General features: G+C 40.4%; 1 protein-coding gene across 3 annotated transcripts in view; it reads right to left on the bottom strand.

Moving 5' to 3' along the window:
• arhgap24 (Rho GTPase activating protein 24) overlaps positions 1-21,855 on the bottom strand; it is a 78,180-nt gene that overhangs the window by 25,244 nt on the left and 31,081 nt on the right. The window contains exon 1 of one of the 3 annotated variants that reach the window (XM_037753003.1): positions 6,498-6,983. The exons of the other annotated variants lie outside the window; for them this stretch is intronic. Within the exon in view, the coding sequence (XP_037608931.1) occupies positions 6,498-6,519 (22 nt within the window). The 5' untranslated portion in view covers positions 6,520-6,983. Of the gene's footprint in view, positions 1-6,497; positions 6,984-21,855 lie in introns of those variants that run through there. 3 annotated transcript variants of the gene reach the window in all.

Consider the following 21,855-nt stretch of genomic DNA (forward strand, 5'->3'; position numbering starts at 1 on the left):
GAGACTAATACAGATGGAAAAGTGAGTTAAGTGTCTGCTGGTGCATTTTGAGGGATTGTACCTGCCTTAGTCTGTTTCACTACATTTACTACAAATACAGCATTTTCTAACAATATCTTCTTCTTTTTTCAATGTAACTGAAAAAAATGTCAATCAGTGTTTCCCAAAGCCCAAGATGACATCCTCAAATGTCTTGTTTTGTTCACAACTCAAAGATATTCAGTTTACTGTCATAGAGGAGTAAAGAAACCACAAAATATTCACATTTAAGACGCTGGAATCAGAGAATTTTTACTCTTTTTTCTTTTACTCAAACTGATTAATCAAAGAAAAGAATATCTTAGGAAAGTTCTGAGTCTCCTAAAGTTGGTGTTTGCACTTCACTGAAATGGAAACCAATGGCAGCCTTCAGGGCTGAATCAAACAACCTAAAATAAATTATGTTTGCTTTGGAAAATGGCTATAAGGAGTGTCAAGTATTTGTGATTTGTAATAAATGTAATGTTAAGAAGAAGAATAACAAACCTTGGAATGGTTAATTGATTAATATTTGACTTGGTTTTCAAGGTACAGTGTGTAGGATTTGGCGGCATCTAATGGTGTGGTTGCAGATTGCAACCAAGTGAGTACCCCTCCGCTCACTCCTCCCTTTCCAAGACTGTGGTAACGTGAGCTGCTGAGTGCAAAACCGTGGTGAAGCTGTTCACCTCACTCAGAGGTCATCCTTTCCATAATAACACTACTTTAGGAGCAACAAAGTCAGACGGCGGCTGGCGGTAGCACGGTTTTGCACTCGGCGGCTCACGTTAGCACAGTTTCACAAGCGCGTCGGAGAACTACGGTGGCCTTCATGTAACGTAAAAATCAGGTGATTATACACGAATGAAAACATAGTTATATAATATTATATTCCATTTCTGTTAATAGATCCCCCGAAATGTTGCACACTCTTCCTTTAAAGAGTTAACAGCCAAAACTGACTATTGTGAATATAAATCACAATTGACATTTATAGCAGATATCGGCAATTGGCATGAAACCACAAACATTCTGTTCAAACTATTCATTTCTATCGTGACTCACATTATAGCGTGAGATTAATCCCAAACATATGTAAACTATGCACGGCAAGACTTTGAGGTTTGTTAAATGCCAAAATCCTTAGGAGTAAATAATTGAGACCACCGGTAGCTTGGGTGACTACTGACTGGGGGATTAATATCCCATTAAAATGTGAGGAGTGTTGAGTTTAGGTGAGGGCTGGCAGCTGTTGTCACTTGAACACTTGCACGCAATGCCGGGAGGCTGAAACATAACATCAGTGATACAAGCAGACTGATACTTCAGAGGAAGCTTCTGGAAAGGCGCACTGCATACAGATCCAAGAGGAAAACCTCGAGTGGCTCTGCAGGAGAGCTCTCTAAAGTCAACCTGGCACCAGTTCTGAATGCACCTTTAGCCTGGTTTCATCACCATATTGTCAGAGAACAAACAGTTATACTGTGTGTTTCTCTGCACTGTGTGTGTGTGCTCTGTAACATGCATGTGATGTTGTGTGTCTGTGTGAAACGTGTTGGCATCCTTACGGTTATGTAAACATATCTCACTATGACAGATCACATATCGGACAAGTGTATATATCATGCACTTATGGCCGTGAGACTGTAAATCGGTGTGTGGCGTGCATGCCAGGAATTCATATTTGCTGTGTACTCTGCGACCCCGAAACGAATGATCCCTCCACGATGTTTGTTGGATATTGGACGGATGTTGTCAGTGCTAAGGCTCACACACAAACACACATATACACACACAGATGCTACTCCTAAAATGATTTTCTGTAGGACAATATTTCACTATGCAAAGGGGGAGATTTAAAGGAGCCAAGCGCCAAGTGTGTAGGAGAACTACGGTGGCCGACGCGAAAACGCGAATGGCCCTATCTAGAACCAGTTGATGTAAGAGTAGCGTAGGTCATTTGGAGCAGAGCCAGTGCTGCTGAGTGTGTGTGTGCGTGTGAAGTGAGTCGTGAAGCAAGAGAGAGAGTGGCGGCGGTGCAATATGGCAGACTTCGTGGAGAGAACCCGCTCCCTATGCAGATATAAACGACTCATTCTAAAGTAATAAAAACACGATTCATATATACAGATGATTGTACACTAATGAAAACATACTTATTGCTATTATATTCCATTTCTGCAAATAGATCCCCCTAAATGCTACACACTGGTCCTTTAAGGCAAGACACTACAGGCAAAAACATTCATGCACTGGTCAATTTTGAGATTTTGGGCTATTTTGCTTCCATAACATGTCTTCTTTCAGACTAGTGGAATGAAAACATCCAACATAATTACACTTTGTCTATTTGCGTCTGTAGATTCCTCCTAAATTCACCAAAAGTTAGCATTAGATGATGCCTCATATGCATATTTAAACATAACATTTCAGAAAACTTGTTTTTTAATGTAAGTTATCAACTGGGGAAGTTTCATGGTGAAATCTATTAGTTACAATTGATACCCTATTTTGCAGGATAATACGTGATTCCCCTCAATCTGCTGCTTTATTGTAGATATTACAGCTTTCATCTTAATGACTTGGAAGGAATAGATGTAGACAAACATCCTGGCGCTCTGCGAAGGGACTGAACCTCCCTTTATCCAGGCCAGAGAACGAACCAAGGAGTGGACTTGACAAATTACCTGTTGCTCTGCTCACTAATACCTTCTAATATCACCTTTCAGAGCTGATGAGGGCTTCAGGGCAGATGCACACCTGCACTCCCCACAGCCATAATTGGTAGGTTGAGTCAGCCTGGCCTTCGGGAGAGCCGTTTGAACTTTTCAGACAGGGTTATAGAAACCTCACTTCTGGTTTATTGTGTGGCTACTTACTTATTCTGTCTCCCCCCATGAGAACAAAAGACAACTAGCAACAAAGGAGGATCAAAAAGGAAACAGAAAAAAGCTGGAGTCTGGCTGGATATGCTGAAGATCTTTGACCAGAGAGATGCAACACAAAAATCTGACAGCTGAGTCTTAAGAAAAATGCTTCTTGTGATTTTCATTCACCTGAGGTCATTTCAAAATGAACTCACTGTGTCATAGAAGCATTACTCAACATTTTCATTTGCTTGATTGCTTTAGGAGATTGAAGGGCCTGTCAGATGTGAACATTATTATTGATAGAAAGCGGAGATAGAAGACATTCATCAATCATTACCCTGCCTTTCCCACCACTTCATATTTCTACTTAGTGACTGACGAGGTGGAATATAAATTACACCTTTTTTGGTGTCAAAAATCGCGACTACATTCCCAGAGCAGAAGCATCTGTGTCACTGTGTAATAAACTCATTCTTGTGTCGGTCTGTGCCAGATGTTTACAATGTGTGTTCCTGCACACATATAAAAACCTCCTGTTGACTCGCCGCCCATTTATTTATACAGCCGATAGACGGCATCCATCAGCTTCGGCAAGATAAGCGTGTTTTCATTTTGGCCATCGCAGCAGTCCTGTCTGCGTTGCCGCTCCACATCCTCGTTGTTTTCTCTGACAAAGCTGGCCAAAGCGCTGTCGGCCTGAGAGGGCTGCAGTGCAGGCGAGCTGGGTCAGAGAAAAAAGATTGGTGGTGATCTAAGTGGAGAGACAGAGAAATGCTGACGATGAGGTTGGCTCTTTGTGCGTTTGCTGAACTGTTTGCTGATGTTGTTCGGTGAGTTCTCATGATTCAGACCTGTGCTATGAAGCTTAAATAAAGCTGTCATTAACTACAGTCGCTCCGGTTAACGAGGGTCAGATATCGGTTAAAAAAAATCTGAATTAGCATCACTGATACAGTGTATGACTTCCGCTTTAGTCATCACAATCATCAGTATCATTACTTGCTGCCCCCACAGGCAAGCAGTGAGAGAGAGATGTGTTGAATTCAACCAGCAGATCACATAGGCTGCTTTTATGCAGGCTAGTATTCAAATACAGTCAAGAGTGATCCGTAACTGGATGTGACAACTTAAGTCTTAACAATAGGAGAGTTGAGCAGATTGCTGAGGGGATCTGATTTATGACTGATACAGTGTACAGTATTCATGTTAAAAAAATGAAATGCTTAGCTTATCATTTAAAACAAAAAACTGTTTTCATAATTTTGTTTTTGGAGTTTTAACATCTCAAACATATAAAACACCTCTTTTCTCTTTCCTCCTCACCTTCATCATCCAAACTCTTGAAATCTCATTTCTGCTCTTGACATTTTACTTTAACAGTATTTCTTCTTTCTCCCATATGTTTGCATGTGAACGTCCTAACCAGGATGGATTTACAGGCGGGCTGGGAGCCATGAATTCAGGAGCGTGTTCTGTTATCTGCCTCGAGCAGCCAAGCAAAGTGAAATTCGACCCAGCTATGAGAATGTTTTTTTGCTTAGTATGATTTCCCTTCCTCTGGCAAGATTTTTTTTAAAGCTACATATCTAGTACGACCACACCTGGGTGGCATTTAAACTACATATATGGTTTAAAAGCTTATGTTATTATACAAGTTCTTCTAATGGCTCAGATGGTTAAATCCTATTCACATCATTTCAGTGGTGTCAGTATTGCTTGATACTTACAAGTTATTGTAGGAATTGCTAAACTTTGCATTTAATCTTCCTTTTGTTAAGGTTGAAATATGTAATGTACTGTCTCTGTACTAATGCTAATGAGAAATGTCTACATGGCTGACAGCCTTTCATTTCAGAAAATAGTTGCAATCACATTACCCGAATGGTTATTTTCACCACATACCAACAATGAGGTGAAATTATTTAACAAGCACAACATAAAATGCTCCATCATCTTTGCTATACCTGGGAAACGTGGAAAGATATGGATTGCTGCTTTTATAATTACTCATTCAACAGTCATTGGAATACTGGAAAGGTGTTAAAGGGGAACTCTGTCGATTTTAGACATCAAAGACAAAACCGTTTTAACGTCACTGATTTCTTTAACAGATTAACGCAACTTGCGATTTGTAGGTTGTAACGGGCTCAGTTTTAAAGCTAGAGTGAAGATACTTGTATCATATAAAACTAGAAAACATAAGGAATCCATTGGTACCAGAATAATTAATGTAATGAATGATGTGGGATTACTATTCTTTATTTCATGTGCTATTCAAATACTGATTTGGACGTCGATTATCATTAGGGAAGTAAGAAAATATCAATATGGCATCATATTAAACTATAAAAGGAATCCAGTGGTACCATGGCATGTACCCAAGTCATATTAGCTTGTTGCAAAGGAGTCTAAATAACGCTCCAAACTTGAGCTAAACTGGCATGGGCATTTTCAAAGGGGTCCCTTGACCTCTGACCTCAAGATATGTGAATGAAAATGGGTTCTGTGGGTACCCACGAGTCTCCCCTTTACAGACATGCCCACTTTATGATAATCACATGCAGTTTGGGTCAAGTCAGCACACTGACACACTGACACACATATTTAAATACAATTCTCCCTTTAAGGTACATTTTGAACAGATAAAAAAATGTGCGATTAATCGCAATTAACTATTTTAATCTATTGACAGCCCTAGTATAAAGCCTTTTGCGACTCTTGAGGGATTAGCATCGGTTGGAACTGAAGAGTTAGAAAGAAGTGAGTTCATCAGACCACTGTAGCCCGCTCCTCATCTCTGCTCGTGGCTAGCGACTCGAGGCTACATTAGCCACTACTAACATAACACATCCGAATCTCTGACTGAACTGTTGCCGGTTGAGTTGCATTGTGGGTAATGCAAGCACCACGTTTTGAAAAGGAAGAAGAATTTGTGGAATCAATAAGGTACGATATCTCTGGTTCTGCTGCATCAATTTTGATACTTTAAAAAAAAGCTGTCCATTGTGAGTCTGACATTGTTATAAGAAACAATACAAGTGTAATGTTTTGAAAATGAATGAATGAGATGTTTAGCATGAAGGAGAATGATGGTCATTTGCATCCTGTCGATACAATGCCACAGAGCATAAAAAAATCATTACTGCATATGAAATTAAACATTTTGTAAGAAATAATATAATTCACAGAGCATGTTTGCAGATGTTGGTATAGTAGACAAATAAAAAGAAACCTGCAGCGATGTCACCTCCGCGGCAGGAAAATCAGGAGTGCAAGAAGCATCATAAACTGCTCATCTGAAATCACAGCTGCAATAAACACAAGCTATGAACTGTAACTTGTAAAACAGCCATCTGCTGACATGATGGATGGACAACATATGGAAAAGACACCTTCTCAATGAGAGACAGAGAGTAATTTGCAGCTCTGCAAAGTATCTTTGTGTCTTAAGTTTAAGACAAGTAAAGCTATCTGAGAAATCCTTCCGCCCGTTCCGAACTGAAACTTAAAACAGTGCAAAGTCTAATAATATCACTGCCATCGTGATGAATCGCTCCACACCAGACGCAAACGTGTTAGTATTCATTACTGTTATGTAAAGAGACAGACCTGGGTTGGAGTTAAGATCCATGGGGTGCAGAGGAAGACGTGCCCTCTTCTCAGCTGGAGGTCGAGGGAGCAAAAGCCACGCTGTCGCTGCTGACCGCCGGCCTCACAGTGCCACCTCTTCATCTGTTCTTGTTCGGTGCCACAGGTAGATTTATCTCCATCTGTTTCTGCTAAAACCACACTACCACTTACTACTGTCCTCCCCACTCTCCCCCTCCTCCTCCTTCCTTTGCCGCTTGCTTTCCTCCACCTCATATAACTCTTTTTTGCCTAAAACTTCATTTTGGTTAAGTCAAAAGGCTGGTCAACGTGACGCACCAGTCAGCTGCACTTAGGCAAGGTCAGGCTAAGGCTGGTCTGTCTGCCTCTCAGGAAGCCTTTCCTCTGCACATACTTTCTGTCAAAGGAGCTGAAAGAGCAGAGGAAGCATATTTCTACACACGAAAGAAGTGCAAAGGAGAGACCCCGCCGAATGAGACAGCAAGCCGAAGGCAAGATGGTCTCTGAGGGAAGTGAGAGGGGTGGGGTGGGAGCTGGTGGTGGTGGTGGTGGTGGAGGGGGTAGGGGGTGCCTCGTAAATCAAGCAGCCCTCCCCAAAGTGGGGACCTGTAAATCTGGTGAACGAAAGAGTGGGCTCTCGGCCAAATGACTCATCCACAGTGCTCTATAAATACAGCCGAGCGGGGTCGACAAGGCTGCTGCTACCGGCGGCCAAGAAGCCCTGAGACACTGGGGTTTCTCCCTCTTGGAGGAAGGTCTTTAATAGCCTCCTTATCGTTTTTCAATCTCACCCAGACTTAGAGGCGAACCACACATCATTGGCTTACATCAAATGGCAGCGAGCGCCCCTTTGAACCCGGGCTTGTCGGGTGATTAAATATAAGGCCGACACTACCTGTTAGATTTAACTCAGAGGGGGGGAAAAAAACGGGTAGTGGGGAGACATCTAAATATTTATCCAGACAGAAATCAGTTTACATACCACTGGTCTGAACATTCAAGTCAAGTGTCCCCACCAGACAAACATACTGTAGTAGCCCGGCAGAAACTTCACTGGAGGCCAAAATGCGACCCGGCCAACCTGATACATGTGGGAGCAGGGGTTGTGTACGGGGGTTAGAGAGGGAGGCTAATGGAGGACATTGCTACGTGACATGTCAAATACCGACCCCCTCAATAAGGCTGTTATGTAAGCATCTGAGCTTCCTGTCCTGTCCCTCTCTTTGGCTTGAGACGTGGCCTGTGTGCAGGCTTCAGTGCAGGATCTTACTCATGTATAGGGAATAATAAGACACAAGAAAGGAAGAAGAAGGAATCCTCTTACGAATGAGAATGAGGCGGATATTTCAAACAACATCTACCACATACAAAAGGTATGCAGCTTATTGTTTGGACATGCTGAATTCCCCGGTCTCCTGCTTTTTGTCTTGTACCTTTTTGAATCAGCAGTTCAATCACATGAGTCTGTGGGTCTGGTTGAGATGCGGAGAATGTACACACGGGTCAAATAAATGAGTGTTGAATTCCAAGGTCGTGTTCTGTTCATACCACACGCACCATTTGTTGTCCTTCACAGCTCAGATACGAAACCATTTACCACCACGAGCTGCTACTTTATCATCTTTTCATTATCTGACAGCTTGGTGAATACTTTGCACACGATATAAAAAGTGTAGCATTGCATGTCCACTCATCCTACACGTTATCCTCTCGTGTTGTTATTGCAGCTGCCTTTTCCCATTTAGTGGTTGATCAATCATGGCTTTATGAAAAATGGGCTTCATCATTCACTGTGCAGTTGGAGCCATTATGTGAGCTCCCACGAGCTTCGGTCCCATCATGAAAATACATGGATGGCACGTTGTGTTGTTACAGAGACACATAAGAGGACTGTAGCCACTGATCAGACTGCTGTTGAAGATACTGACTAACATACAAAACCATCAATCATATTAATGTGCTGGTACAAACTTGTAGCCTCCCACATACAAAACAAATCCAATGCATTCACATTGTTTGCGTGTGCAGAAGGGAGGGAAAACCAGCGGGCAACTCCGGGATCTGAAAAGTGAAGCCAATGCTGAAATGCCTTAATCTTGCATTCTTTCTGACAGCCAGCAGGGGGCGACTCCTCTGGTTGCAAAAAGAAGTCTGATTGTATAGAAGTCAATGAGAAAATGAGCCTACTTCTCAATTGATTTATTACCTCAGTAAACATTGTAAACATGAGTTTATGGTCTCAATCGCTAGTTTCAAGTCTTTTTCAATACAGCATGATGTTCATTTAGTAAATTATGGTCCCATTTAGAGTCAACTAGACCATAAAGCAGGGATGCTTTAGGGCATGGCTACCGTGTGATTGACAGGTTTGCTACCACGGCGTTGTCCGATCTGGGAGTTGTCCGTGTTTACGTCATAGAACTTTAACCCTTTCACAGTGTGTTTTCATTTCATGAAAGTTAATTATAACCTTTTTTCGACGCCTGAAAATGTCTTATTCAGCGATGTCACTTCTGGTTGCAATAAAACAAGATGGCGACGTCCAAAATGCTGAACTCAAGGCTTCAAAACGGCAGTCCATAAACCAATGGGTGACGTCACGGTGACTACGTCCACTTCTTATATACAGTCTATGGGGAAAACATATATATGGTGTATCTTTCTTAAAGGAATATTTCAACATTTGATTGAGAAGATTAATACCATTGCCGTATTTGTCTGTTAAATGTGAAGCTACAGCCAGCAGCCGGTGAGCTTAGCTTAGCTTAAAGACTGGAAAGTGTTGTGGTTTTACAGGGGATAATTTGACTATTCCTTGTAGGGCTACACCCTATTAGTCGATTAGTTGGCTAATTGGTCGTTTTGGTCTTATTTGACTAAAATTTCTCTTGTTGATTAGTAATTTTTTATGCGTTTTCATGCTGAATGATTTAATTCCAAGAAACTTTCGAGCACATCTCTGGTAAACACAAGATTTAAAGAGGTGCTTTTGTGTGGTTCTTTGTGGAGAAACTCAGTTTTACAGATCTGTCGATTAAATCAACTAATCAATCAACAAAATCGTATGAGTGTTAGCCGACTAAGTATTTCTTTGGTTGAACTCACAAGAGTTTGATTTTAGCCTTACTCCAAAGCATAATCCCAAAAAACTGGACGCTTCTTCCCTCAGCTGGATATGATAGTCCATATCTTTTCTTAACAGTCATTACTTCAAACTTAGAGATCCATCACACTCAGCATCTGATAACCGTAAAAGGACAATAATTCCTACAAACTGCAGATTTCACCCTCCTGTAACTGAACTAAACACTCTCCAGACCTCCTGCCTTAATGAGCAAGCTATGAAAATCCCACACAGAAGGGAGGCGGCCTTGCCAGAGAGTCCAATGCCCCCTTTAACAAATCTGATCATTATAAAGGTCTCCTCTCAGAGTCTGCAATGCCTGAACAGCTTGCTGCTGCAGCTCTGGCAGCCCAGACTCCCACAGCACCTCCTGCGATGATACGTTGTGAAACCTGGCCAGTGACCTTTTCCTAATCCACAAAACCACATGCAGTCAGGATTAGCAGACTCCAAACCTTTCAACAATCTGTGAGAGGGTCAAAAAAATGTCGCATCTGCTTCGCAAACCAACAGGAGTCTGCATTGTTACTTTTAAATCCATTTGACAGTCAGTCAGTTTCCTTTCCAGCACCTTGTCACAGGCGTTCAGGGAGTTGTCTGCGCTCCGTCTGAGGTCACAATCCCCAAAATGTTCTGCTTCCAGCATCTACCAATACAGTGAAGCTGATCCATTATCCAGACAGATTTCATCTATGTCCACTGCCTTGACATTAATGTGTTTTCTAACTATCTCAGCAACCTCTGCCAAGAAAATGTTCTCAGACTTCAATATTTTCTTCCTTTTCTCTCCTGAATAAATGATGTGTCTGCAGGGGTTTCTTTCTCAAACTGCTTCTTACACCTTCCAACTACTATTTCCCCAGTTGATTGTCAGCATTTCCTTGTATCTGCAAAGGCACACTGAGAAATGTCCTGACTTCGCCTTCTGGGACACTGAATGGTTTTCTAGAACTCGATAAAGAACATTCGAAAATCCTCCATTGCCTCTATTATCATGCTCCCAACCCAAACTTCTGCTTTGGCAAGTAGGCAGCAGCAGCCTTCTCTGGCATGGAAAGAACCATAAACCAAAGAACTTTTTAATTCTGACCTTATGGTAGCAATTGATGAAAAGTTAAGGGTGTGTATACCAAATTCCATTGGAGTCCATAGTTGTGAAGACATTTTACAAAAAAAACAACAATGCGTTTTGGCTATAAGCCATCAGCGAAAGAGAATAGGGGAATGACATGCAGCGAACTATCCGGCCAGTCGGGAATCAAACCAGGGACTTGCTGCTCACGGCATTTGCACCCATGTAGTATGCACCCTAACCATTGGCTGTTGGGTCGTCCAATAAGTGAAAACTTTGACCTGCTTGTGACACTTCACGGAAAAGTCAGCAAAGTCATTAGAATTCATCCTCTGGGGATTGGGAATATGTGTACTAAATGTTATGCCAATCCATGTAATAGTTGTTGAACTTCCAAACTTCCATACTTCCATTAAAAAACTAAAATGTTAACCTAAAGGTGGCGCTAAATTAAAAGTTAGGGGATCACCAGAGTCAGTATGATTCATCTTCTGGGGACCATCAATATCTGTACTATCTGTACAATATTTCATGGCAATCCATCCAATAGTTGTTCAGATATTTCAATCTGGATCAAAGTGGTGGACCAACCGACAGACTGACATTGACCTCCATAGAGCCACGCTGCTAACACGGCTAAAAAAACACATACAGTGTATGTTTACTGTAATATCAACACAATGCACAATGAACTGTCACAACTCACAACACAAACAGAGATCCTCCCTGGGGGAAAATGTTACTAGTGAAGCCAGCGAGTGCGGTTCACTGTTTTCAACATCGAGGAAACTCTCTTCAGTTATTGGATTTGTGGGTTTAAGGAACATAAAAGTGTCTGACATCATGACCTAATTCAATATGAAACACTTCTGCGTTGCTGTGTTGACTACTTTCTCACTTCATGCTGCCAGGACACTGATATCCACTGTACGTGTCTGTAACGCTGAGTGCTTGGGATCATAAATCCAGATATTAAGAGAACAACAACAACAAGGGATGTGGATCTCAGAGGCCCCATATGAGAAATGTTAACAGCAGCAGATTGCCAGGCCACAATTCCTCCAGGATGCTGCTGTGTCACAGACGGCAGGTTATTGACTTTATATGCATGCTGGGAAAACATGGATGTGCATAAACATGTCTACACACACACACACACACACAAAGAGAGAGGAAAGAGAAGTTCACTTTCTGACCTTTTTGAAAATGTCATACCTCAAAGTGAATTCTTTAGACAAAAAGGATGGAAGCTCTGAACACACAGACGTGCAAAACGAAGATAGTCGACTCTTTTAAATGCAAAACACAGTCTTGTCACTCATGCTTCTTCGATATTACCACAGCAATATCCATAAATTTCACTGCTTTCCCCCTTAATGCATGCCTTGATACTGCTGCTTTATTCCTCCTGGATTTATGGTGCATTAGAAGCCGTGTGGGCACTATACATCCAACTGTTAATTAAATCAATATATCAAAACATGGAGTCTGAAACAGAGAGCCGCTTCTGGTTTATATCCTGTGTGTCACATTCATTTGATCAAACGTGTGTATGGAGTCATTCTAGCTATATGGCAGTGAAATGGGTGTAGGAGGTGGAGAAGTAATTTTATTTCCTGGAGCTTTTTTATTTATTATAGCTGGTTGGGACTTTCTCCCTGTTTTTTTTCTTTGCGGATTATTACTTTTAACATCTTTCTTGTATATTGTACATGCACTGCCACACCTTTTCCTTTGAAATCTGCTCTATGTGAACTATTTCTATGACAGTGTTTGATGTGTTTTAATTGTATACGCCTGATCTGTCTGCGCTGTGGCTGTGATCTGTAGTCTCCTGTTTAAGGGGAGACACCCCAGGCAAAAAACAAATTTTTCATGCACTGGTCAATATTGAGATTTTGGGCGATTTTACTTCCATATCATCTCTTCTCGTCAGACTAGTAGGAAGAAAAAATTCCAAAATACACACTTAGGCGTTTATCTTACAACTTTGTCTATTTGTGTGTATAGATTTCTTCTACACTCACCAAAAGTTAGGATTAGATAATGCCTCATTTGCATATTTAAACATAACATTTCCGAAAACTTGTAATATAAAAAATAATTGTCTTAATGTGAGTAATCAACTGGGGAAGTTTCATGGTGATATCTATTATATCTTTTACCCTATTTACCTGAGGTGTCTCCCCTTAATCAGTTTTATTCTATTTTATCTTATATTTCAGCTTACTCTTTTAAAATCCTGTCTTTTTTATATTGTCTTCGATCATGTCTTGTATTGTCATGTCTCCCTTTTATCTCTTATGTAAAGCACTTTGCTTCTTTTGTTGAAAGGTGCGATACAAACAAACTTGCTTTAATCACACCTACATGTTGAAAAGAGACACACTGAGGAAGGTATTATCCAAAACCAAAAACACTGCATTGTAACGGCATGAATGAATATACAATGAAGAACAGGAAGTCTACGATTTGAAAACTCATGATTTTGTGTGCAAAACCAGTTGCTTCTCTTTGGCCTTTAAAATAGAACTGCAGATGAAGCTGTGAGCCCGTTGTGGGATTAAAATAATCCAAGGTCTCCCAGGCACTCAATAAACACCATTACAACATGTGCATAGTAGAGCTACAGATTACATGAGATAATAAAATTGATTATAATAGTTCCGCACCATTGATCCTTTGTTTCTGCAGAAGGGTGCACACATATATACAGCACACATGCAGCCAATGCCAGCACTAGAAGTTATCCATGACTAATGTGACATGGGAGCCTATTTGAAAACCCCCTCCATGCATCCTGACACTGAAATGTCAGCACCGCAGATTAATATGCTTTCTCAATTACTCTACTGGGGGCTTCCTTAACCTTAAACGCTGATGCCTAGAGGGTGATACTCACAGCCTGCTATATTTATTACCATCCACGAACAAGTAGAATAATTGTTTGGGTTATTAAAGCTGCTGGCTTGGGCTTTTTTTTTAAATTTTATTTAATTCACCCATCCATCTTCCCATCATCAACTTTAGGTGCTTATAGTCGGCATGCCAGCTTATAAGTAACTTCTGGCTTCCTCATAATGAACAGTACAGTGGTCTGTGCTCTTATGTCTGTCTTCACCCTCCAATAGCAATCATTCAGTCATTACTTTTTAATTAGAGGTCTGACTATATAGCTTTAGGTAAGATTAGCACGTTATCCTGATAAAGCACATTCCTGGACTGATCACACAATGACCCAGAAACCAGAATAATAACGATAATAAGGGTCTCTATTCTGATTTACTCACAGTCTGCCTCATATTGACATTGTGATTATCATAACTCAATCACACGAGTCACGTAGGGTAAATAAAACATTCACCTCAGTGACATATGACACTCATAAATCACTGCAGAGGTCACCAAGGTGGCTGCTACGGTATGGCTGCCCATCTTGTCATGATGATGATGATGGGAGCATTAATCACAGATGCACTACATCAAAATATGAAATAATAAAAAACTGATTTACATATGAAACTCATTAAACGTTATCACTGAGGAGATTTGTGCTGATGGCAAAGCAATAATGAAACCAGGCCGCAAAGAACTGCAATGAAATAAAGGTATCAAGCATTTAAATAAGTAATTCCGTACAAAAAGTGAAGAGTAAAAGCAACAAGTTTTGGCTTTATGGGTATTTAATCCCAGAATAATCCCTGTTTTTCTAGTATTTATGATGAACTAAGACAACCTGCTGACTACAGGTAGTCTCATATCAGAGATATCAGATATCAAGTATATAATATAAGTAATTCTGAGGAGAGCTGCAACGATTCATTGATTAATCAAAGTCAAAATGTTCTGATCCAGCTTCTTAAATGTGAATATTTTCTGGTTTCTTTACTCCTCTATGATAGTAAACTGAATATCTTTGAGTTGTGGACAAAACAAGACATTTGAGGACGTCATCTTGGGAAACAATGGTCAACATTTTTCACCATTTTCTGACATTCTTTAGCCCAAACAACTAATTGATTAATTGAGAAAATAATCAACAGATGAATCAATAATGAAAATAATCGGTAGTTGCAGCCATTATTCTGACAGAACAATGTTAACTCAAGGTTCACAAAGTCACTTTTTCCAGAGGTCTCAACTGCATCCTGCAGCAGCGGATAGAGTTTGCTTGGTCATTGCTAAGTAAATGTTTACAAATGCTGAATAATACAACAATATTGTGTTCTATTAAACTATTTTCCCACTACAATACCAACAAGACATTAAAATTATATTCTACAAATCATTTGTAAATGTATAAATTCCCTCATGTTACATATTTGTTATGCTGAAATTAGAGTAAATTAGGGCTGCAACTAACGATTATTTTCATTGTTGATTAATCTGTTGATTATTTTCTCAATTAGTTGTTTGGTCTATAGAATGTCAGAAAATGTTAAAAAATGTCGATCAGTGTTTCCCAAAGCCCAAGATGACGTTCTCAAATGTCTTTCAGTTATTCAGATATTCAGTTTACTGTCATTGAGGAGTAAAGAAACCAGAAAATATTCACATTGAAGAAGCTGGATCAGAGAAATTTGACCTTTTTTTTCTTAAAAAATGACTCAAAGTGACTAATCGATCATCAAAATAGTTGCCGATTAATTTAATAGTTGACAAATAATCGATTAATTGTTGCAACTCTAGAGTAAATGTTTAAATTAATACTTGCACTTTAGTCTTTACTGTACATGTATAGACATTAACTCTCAGCGCAAAGACTAAATCTTGCAGAATTTATGAAGACTGAATTATACAACATGAGCGCATTACTTCCACTTGTGAGAATATATGAAAACTTTACCGTTTTATTCAATGCAAAAAAAAAAGAAAAAAGGATTAACATAGAGAAGACTGGATTAGAGGATTATCCCCAGTACTGCAAGGATTTAGAAAACCACATGAGGGCACTATCACCTTTATTTAGACATCCTCACTTCACTACAGCACTCTGTGCCAACTCGCACTCAGACTGAGGAAATGCCTGGACATTACTTGACTTTGGACAAGAAGCTGAAGCCAGACATAATCTTTGATGGTAGAAGAGGAAAAGCTTCTACTCTTCAGGTATGTGTTATTATATATATACACTATAGGCTTTACCCTGTAGACAGCATTCATGCTTGAGGCCTTCCACCTGCTCAAGGCAACGTGATCCCGAGGTCCTCTCGTGAATGATGGGATGAGAGGGGAAATATTCCCATAATTCAGCAGCAGTGACTATAGGCCCAATCCCAATCCGGTCCCTATACACCCTCCCACTCCGTGACTGAGTGAAGCACCCTTCTTTAAGGTGGAGTGCATCAATATTATATGTAATGTATTGTTGTTGTTTTTTCTTTTTTCTTATCTGGACCTTGAGTCTGCAATAAAGTTTGATTTGAATTGAATTGAAATATAAAGGCAAGTTTATGAGTTAATGTTTGTACCTGTAGTCGCACTGAACTTACATTGGAGTGTGTTCCATGACAAACACAAAACGGCGTTGCTCGTCGTCAGTAAGGGCGGCTGGTTAAGTCGGCATCGATTCAGCTCGCTGTTGGAGGGTTTTATAACCCGCTTCCACTCCCTGCTAATTGGTTTGGGATGTCGGACCCTCCACGGGAACGTGCAAATGGAGTGGAAGTGGGTAGGGAGAGGGTGTAGGGGAGGGTTTGGAATTGGGCCTTACTGTGGCCTGACCAGCTACTCTAACCAGACTACCAAGAGAAACTGACAGAGGGAAAGAGAGAGAGAGAGGAAGCAAAATACTGACCCTGGGGCAAAGAGAGAGAGGCTGGAGTGACATACTGAACTCTACAGCCAAAGCCCTGTGTTTATTAGAGCTTGGGGATAGAGGAGCACACTGTTTCTCCATCAAAAACACAGCGGGGAATGTTTCCTGTGTTGATTCTTGTTTTATAGGAATGGGATGATTAATCACAGTTGGACCACGGGGAGTGACATTTAGCTACAGGTATTTATTCCGGTTTGACAGGTAAATAAATGAAGAGTCTGTGCCATTCTGTCCAAATTCATCATTTGCTAAAAGGCAGGCTCTGCTTGCTCACCGTACTGCAGCGTCAGACTGATGTTATATCACGCAGCTGTATTCAGATCATACGTGACATTCTTTGGAGGATTCACCAACATCAGATAAAGCTGCACACTGATCCTGAGCAGCAGGATGTTCTGATATATATTCCAGATATATGGCCTGAGAGAAATCCAGTTTTTATTCTGTCAGCGCCGCCTGTGTTCGAGAGATACTTTTAAGAAGCTTACTTTTTCTGTGATCCCTTAGGAAGTACCAGAATTTAGAATAGTTCGCAGGTGCATCCCAATGTGGCTACACAGTCATAATGTAATCCTCGAGCACGGCACAAACATGAATAATCTGCTTAATAAACATGCAATTTATGGTTGTTATTCCTCTTCTCTTTAGCTCAGGCTCATGTGTGCTTGTGCATGTTGTAACGTGTCAGTGTGATGGAAGAACGTCACCGGTGCTTAGAGTCTTATAGTGTGGGCGAGCAAAACAAAAGCCCCATTGTGTCTGTACCTGTGTGTCTCTGTCAGACAGTCAATAATAAAGACATATCCAGCCTAAATACTGTTAGCCATGTGGTGAATCTGCTTCATACAACCTCTTCCACAGTGATTCCTTTCTGTAGGTTTAACAAATATCATCGAGATGTAAATTTGCACAGTGAAAGAGACAAGAGAAAAGAACGGAAAAAGTATACACAGGTGAATGAAAGATGTTTTCTGAACGATTTTGCACATTTTTCGAGTCAAACTTTCCACAAAAGCTAAAAATACAGAGTTATGTGTTAATCTGAGAGCAGAGTCTCCCTCCCCGTACAGATGTCCTGAAGTCCCTGGCAGCCACTCGATACCCGGCTCGTGTTCAGACCCCACCAGCGCCCTCGCAAGACAACGGACATCTCTGTACAACTCTGACTTCCACCCCATTTCCCCTTGCCTCCCCCCCCATCACATCCCGTCTGTCTGTCTGCCAGATACTGTCCATGTGTTGTGTTCAAACTGCCCAGCCCCATTTAGACCAGTGGAATATATGTGTTGTGTTTTCCTTTCATTTTTGCTCCCTCTGCTTCTCTAAGACCTCTTTATTTGCTGTCTCATAACAAGCCATGTTCTTGTTTTCCATCAGTATGAGGGCGTAGTGAATGGTGCAGAATGGCGAAAACAGTTTAGTAGCATTAGTGGTGTTTTAAAGGAACTCTCTTACAAGTCTGTTGAATCCTTGTGTAGTTTTAACAACCCTTGAGGCCCTTGTTAGTGAACATGCTGGTAGTCACATTTAGTCTGCGTGAGTCATTTTAAGACACGGCCATAACAAGCCCTTCAGGCCTTTGATCGTTGGAAGAAGAAAGTTTACTACGAACATTGTGGCCAGTGGAGTGAAGTGTGAGCCTGTGTGTGTAAACCAGAGAGGTAAATAAACCTTGTGTACTGGAATTACACAATCATAATAACAGTACTTGGAATAATTTGACAGCTACTGACTGTAGCTTCATTATCCTTTAAATATGAGAGTGGTATCAAACTTCTTATCTAACCCTGATAAGGAAGCAAATAAGCATGCTTCCCGAAATGTCAAACTATTTCTTTGAAATGAGACTAATCTTCATCATACAGATGAAAAGTTGAGTTCTTAGGCAATAAAATGTATACTTGGGTTTTGCTGTTGCAGCATTACTCGGTCTGGAGTAGCTTATGGTGGCTAATATTAGCAAACTTTAGCTAGATATTGCTGTATGACTGACATTACGGAGTGAATTCGCTGTCTGTATAACTCCTCTCTACTTGTGCTACTGTTACACTGCGCTTTTGCTTTTACCCTCATCTCATAATTGTAACCTTGTAATCAGCAACACGGTCTCACATTAATGAAAGTACCCTGGAAACATCATGAGCTTATAAAGGTAAATACAACAAACTTTGGGCATACAATGTAAAATTATCTACCGCTAACTATATTTCCTATTTTTCTGGGGAAAAAAAATTATATATTTATTAAAAAATATATATTATATAAGAGCATTTATAATTAAAAAAAAAAGAAAAATCAACACAACTGGATAAGGACAAAACAATGAAAATGTTACATATATAATAATGAAAGCCTCATCAGTCAGTTATAACCTTGCTTTATAAAAACAGAGATCTGAAGGTGAAGTCATTAATTAGTTTGGGCATCCTACAGGTAACCGACTCTGAAGTTTGAACTTGAACGCACCACGAACATTTTCGGGTACAGGAGTAGAAAAACATCTGTCCGAATTTATTCCCTCACTAATATATCACTATACCTCTCATATTCCTAATCTAGGGACAAAAAAATAACAGTAACAGTAACTGCCTTGTGTTAACACATCCTTATAGCAATCAATATTGCTATTGTGAACATTGCACTATCATGGTTGAAGTTAAAAATGCATCATATGGTGTTCTATCCATACGTTAAAAGTATTATATAGTAGTGCATTCATTTTCCCTGTGGCCTCGAAGTCATGCAGTACTGAAACGATGGCATGAGCCGCTTAACAAGGTTTATTAAACTGCTCCTGACAGCTATTTGACCACATTCACCATCACAAAGTGTCACAAAAGACACAAGAAACTGTTTCATAAAACCTCCATATCCAACATAGATGACCAACAGATGACATCCTTTAAGGTGAGAGGAACATGGCAGCTGGGAACAGCCTGGAAATTAATGTTACGACTGCTATTGCAGGTTGAGAAAACGAAATCACCGGATTTCAAATTTCCTCTCCCACCTCTTTCATTTCTTTTTTACAGTCTGGTCCAACAGAGGGGGGACGAGATGAATGTTTGTAGTGGTGGAGACTGGGTAAACACAAACACTGAGTCTCATAAGTCAAGAGAAATTGAAAAGCTGCCAATATACCACATATTTCCTCCAGAGGAAAAACTGTTATATGTAATAACCAATTTTCTGTTCACATGCTTCACATGTTGCAGCGTATACTGCAGCACCTGGAAACGGGGAAATGAAACTGAGACTGAAAGGGGGCACAATGAGTCAGTGGGGCATGTGATTCATTTTTTAGTGGACTGTTTCTAAGTCTTCTACACAAAATGGAAATTGCATGGGAACAGGACTGCATTATATATTCAAATATTTCACCATCTTCATGTTTGCAGAGAAATGTTAGTTAAAATGTATCCCAACACTGATGCTATATCTGTTATGGATGTCACTAATCTTCTGCAACGTTAAACCATCATGTTCTGGTCAGGCATTTCCAAGCAATATTGGCTGTGGAGTTACGTTTCTCTTATAAACCTCAGCTCTGTAGCTACAATTGTTTCGTCGACAGCATAAAAAACACCATTTTAAAAACAGATTTTTTGATATTGTTATTAGTATTTTTCAGCTGAAGTGCGTGGTTATGAAAAAGAGGAAGTGAAAATATAATGTTTTGTATTTGAAACTTCCCTTTTGTTCCTTTGATGAAAGTTTTTTTACACTACAATACGTTTTTGTGCAAAACGGCCTTATCTAGCCAAGCATTGCCCAAATTCCAAAACATAAAACGGATACATTTCACACATCGGCAATTTTGGATTATGTGTTTAACTTCTTCGTATTTGTCTGATATTATAGTTTGCTCTTGGTTTGTAAAATGTGCCGCTCTGCTGACAGTAGACTTGTCCATGTTTGCGATTGGTCAGATGCTGCAAATCCTGCCCCTTTCATGTGAACGCGCTCGTAGCCAGATGGAGAAACCCTGGGTTGATTTACTGAGTTAATAACCACCGTCGTAAAGGCTGCTTAGCGGGATCTCGTTTGTTAGGGTTAGTTAAGCCAGATAATGAGAAGATACTCTGGGTATGTTGAACTCGCTTCGTAGTGCAGGCCTCAGATCCCCTCACTGTAAGATGATCAAATAGCATCAAAACACCTCATATCTAATGCTTTTAGACACTGAGTGCTGCTTTGTATCGAGAAAACTATCTTTGTTCAAGTACATCAGAATGTGTTCTACCACGGGAACTAAACAGCTGCATTGTTTCTCTATAATACAACCACTTCTCACCATGAGAACTATTAATCACAAGTTGAAAAGTTGACTTTGCTTCATTTCAATGTGAACATGGAGCGGCCGCAACTGAAAGTGCATGAAATGAGCACCGCAGGGAATTGTTAATCCTCATCTGATGTGCAAACTATTAAAAAAAACAGCAAGGTCATCAGCATCCAAAAACAAAAAACACCATCAAGAGTCTTTCAAGCGAATCTGTGACACACCTGGACTGTTCATCTGTCAGTTCTGGACAACTGCCCAAATTACTAATTTAATTTTGGCTCAGGCTCAAGCCTTTAATTGACCTTTCACTTTCAAATGTTATCTGCACCATTATCTGCCGGGGTCACACTGTTTTTGGAGTTTGTTTGTGTCCACTACTTATGTGAGAAAATGTCTTGATACTTTGGTTTCCTCTGAGAGAAACTGTGTTGGATACCCACCAGGGAAAAAGATCAAGATAAATAAAATTGCTGCACACATCCGGTGTTTTACTGTAGATGGATCAACTGCTGAACTCTGCTACTGTATCTTTTACCAGCTGTCTCCGTGTCCCCAGTGTGCATGTGTGTTTTAAATATCTATTCCATAGACTCACATTCCTGGCATCGCTCCGCCTGGGAAAATACCCCACTATTCCTTTGTGTTGAGTTCGACCATGTTTCCATACAGTCTCCTGGCGTCTGTGCATGTGGTCGTCTTTGAGTTTATGTGTGGGAGTGTGTGTGTGTGTGTGTGTGTGTGTGTGTGGTCAGTGGTTAAGGTCAGCTTGTGAGCCAAGCCTCTCAACTAATGGAATAGTTTGACATTTTGGGAAGTGCACTTCATCTTTGTTGCAGCGAGTTTGATGAGATGATCGATACCACTCTCATGTCTGTCTGTTAGATATAAAGCTACAGCCAACAGCCAGTTAGCTTAGCTTAGTGTAAAGAACATAAACAGTCGGAGTCGATCCGAAAATATCGATACTACCGATACCTACGTCTCATTTTGAGGATCGATTCTGGCGTCAATTAGGATTGATACAAAAAAAGGGATCAGTTTCTCTCTTCTACACACATT

Source organism: Sebastes umbrosus, chromosome 19 (assembly GCF_015220745.1).
Source record: "Sebastes umbrosus isolate fSebUmb1 chromosome 19, fSebUmb1.pri, whole genome shotgun sequence".
NCBI lineage: Eukaryota > Metazoa > Chordata > Actinopteri > Perciformes > Sebastidae > Sebastes > Sebastes umbrosus.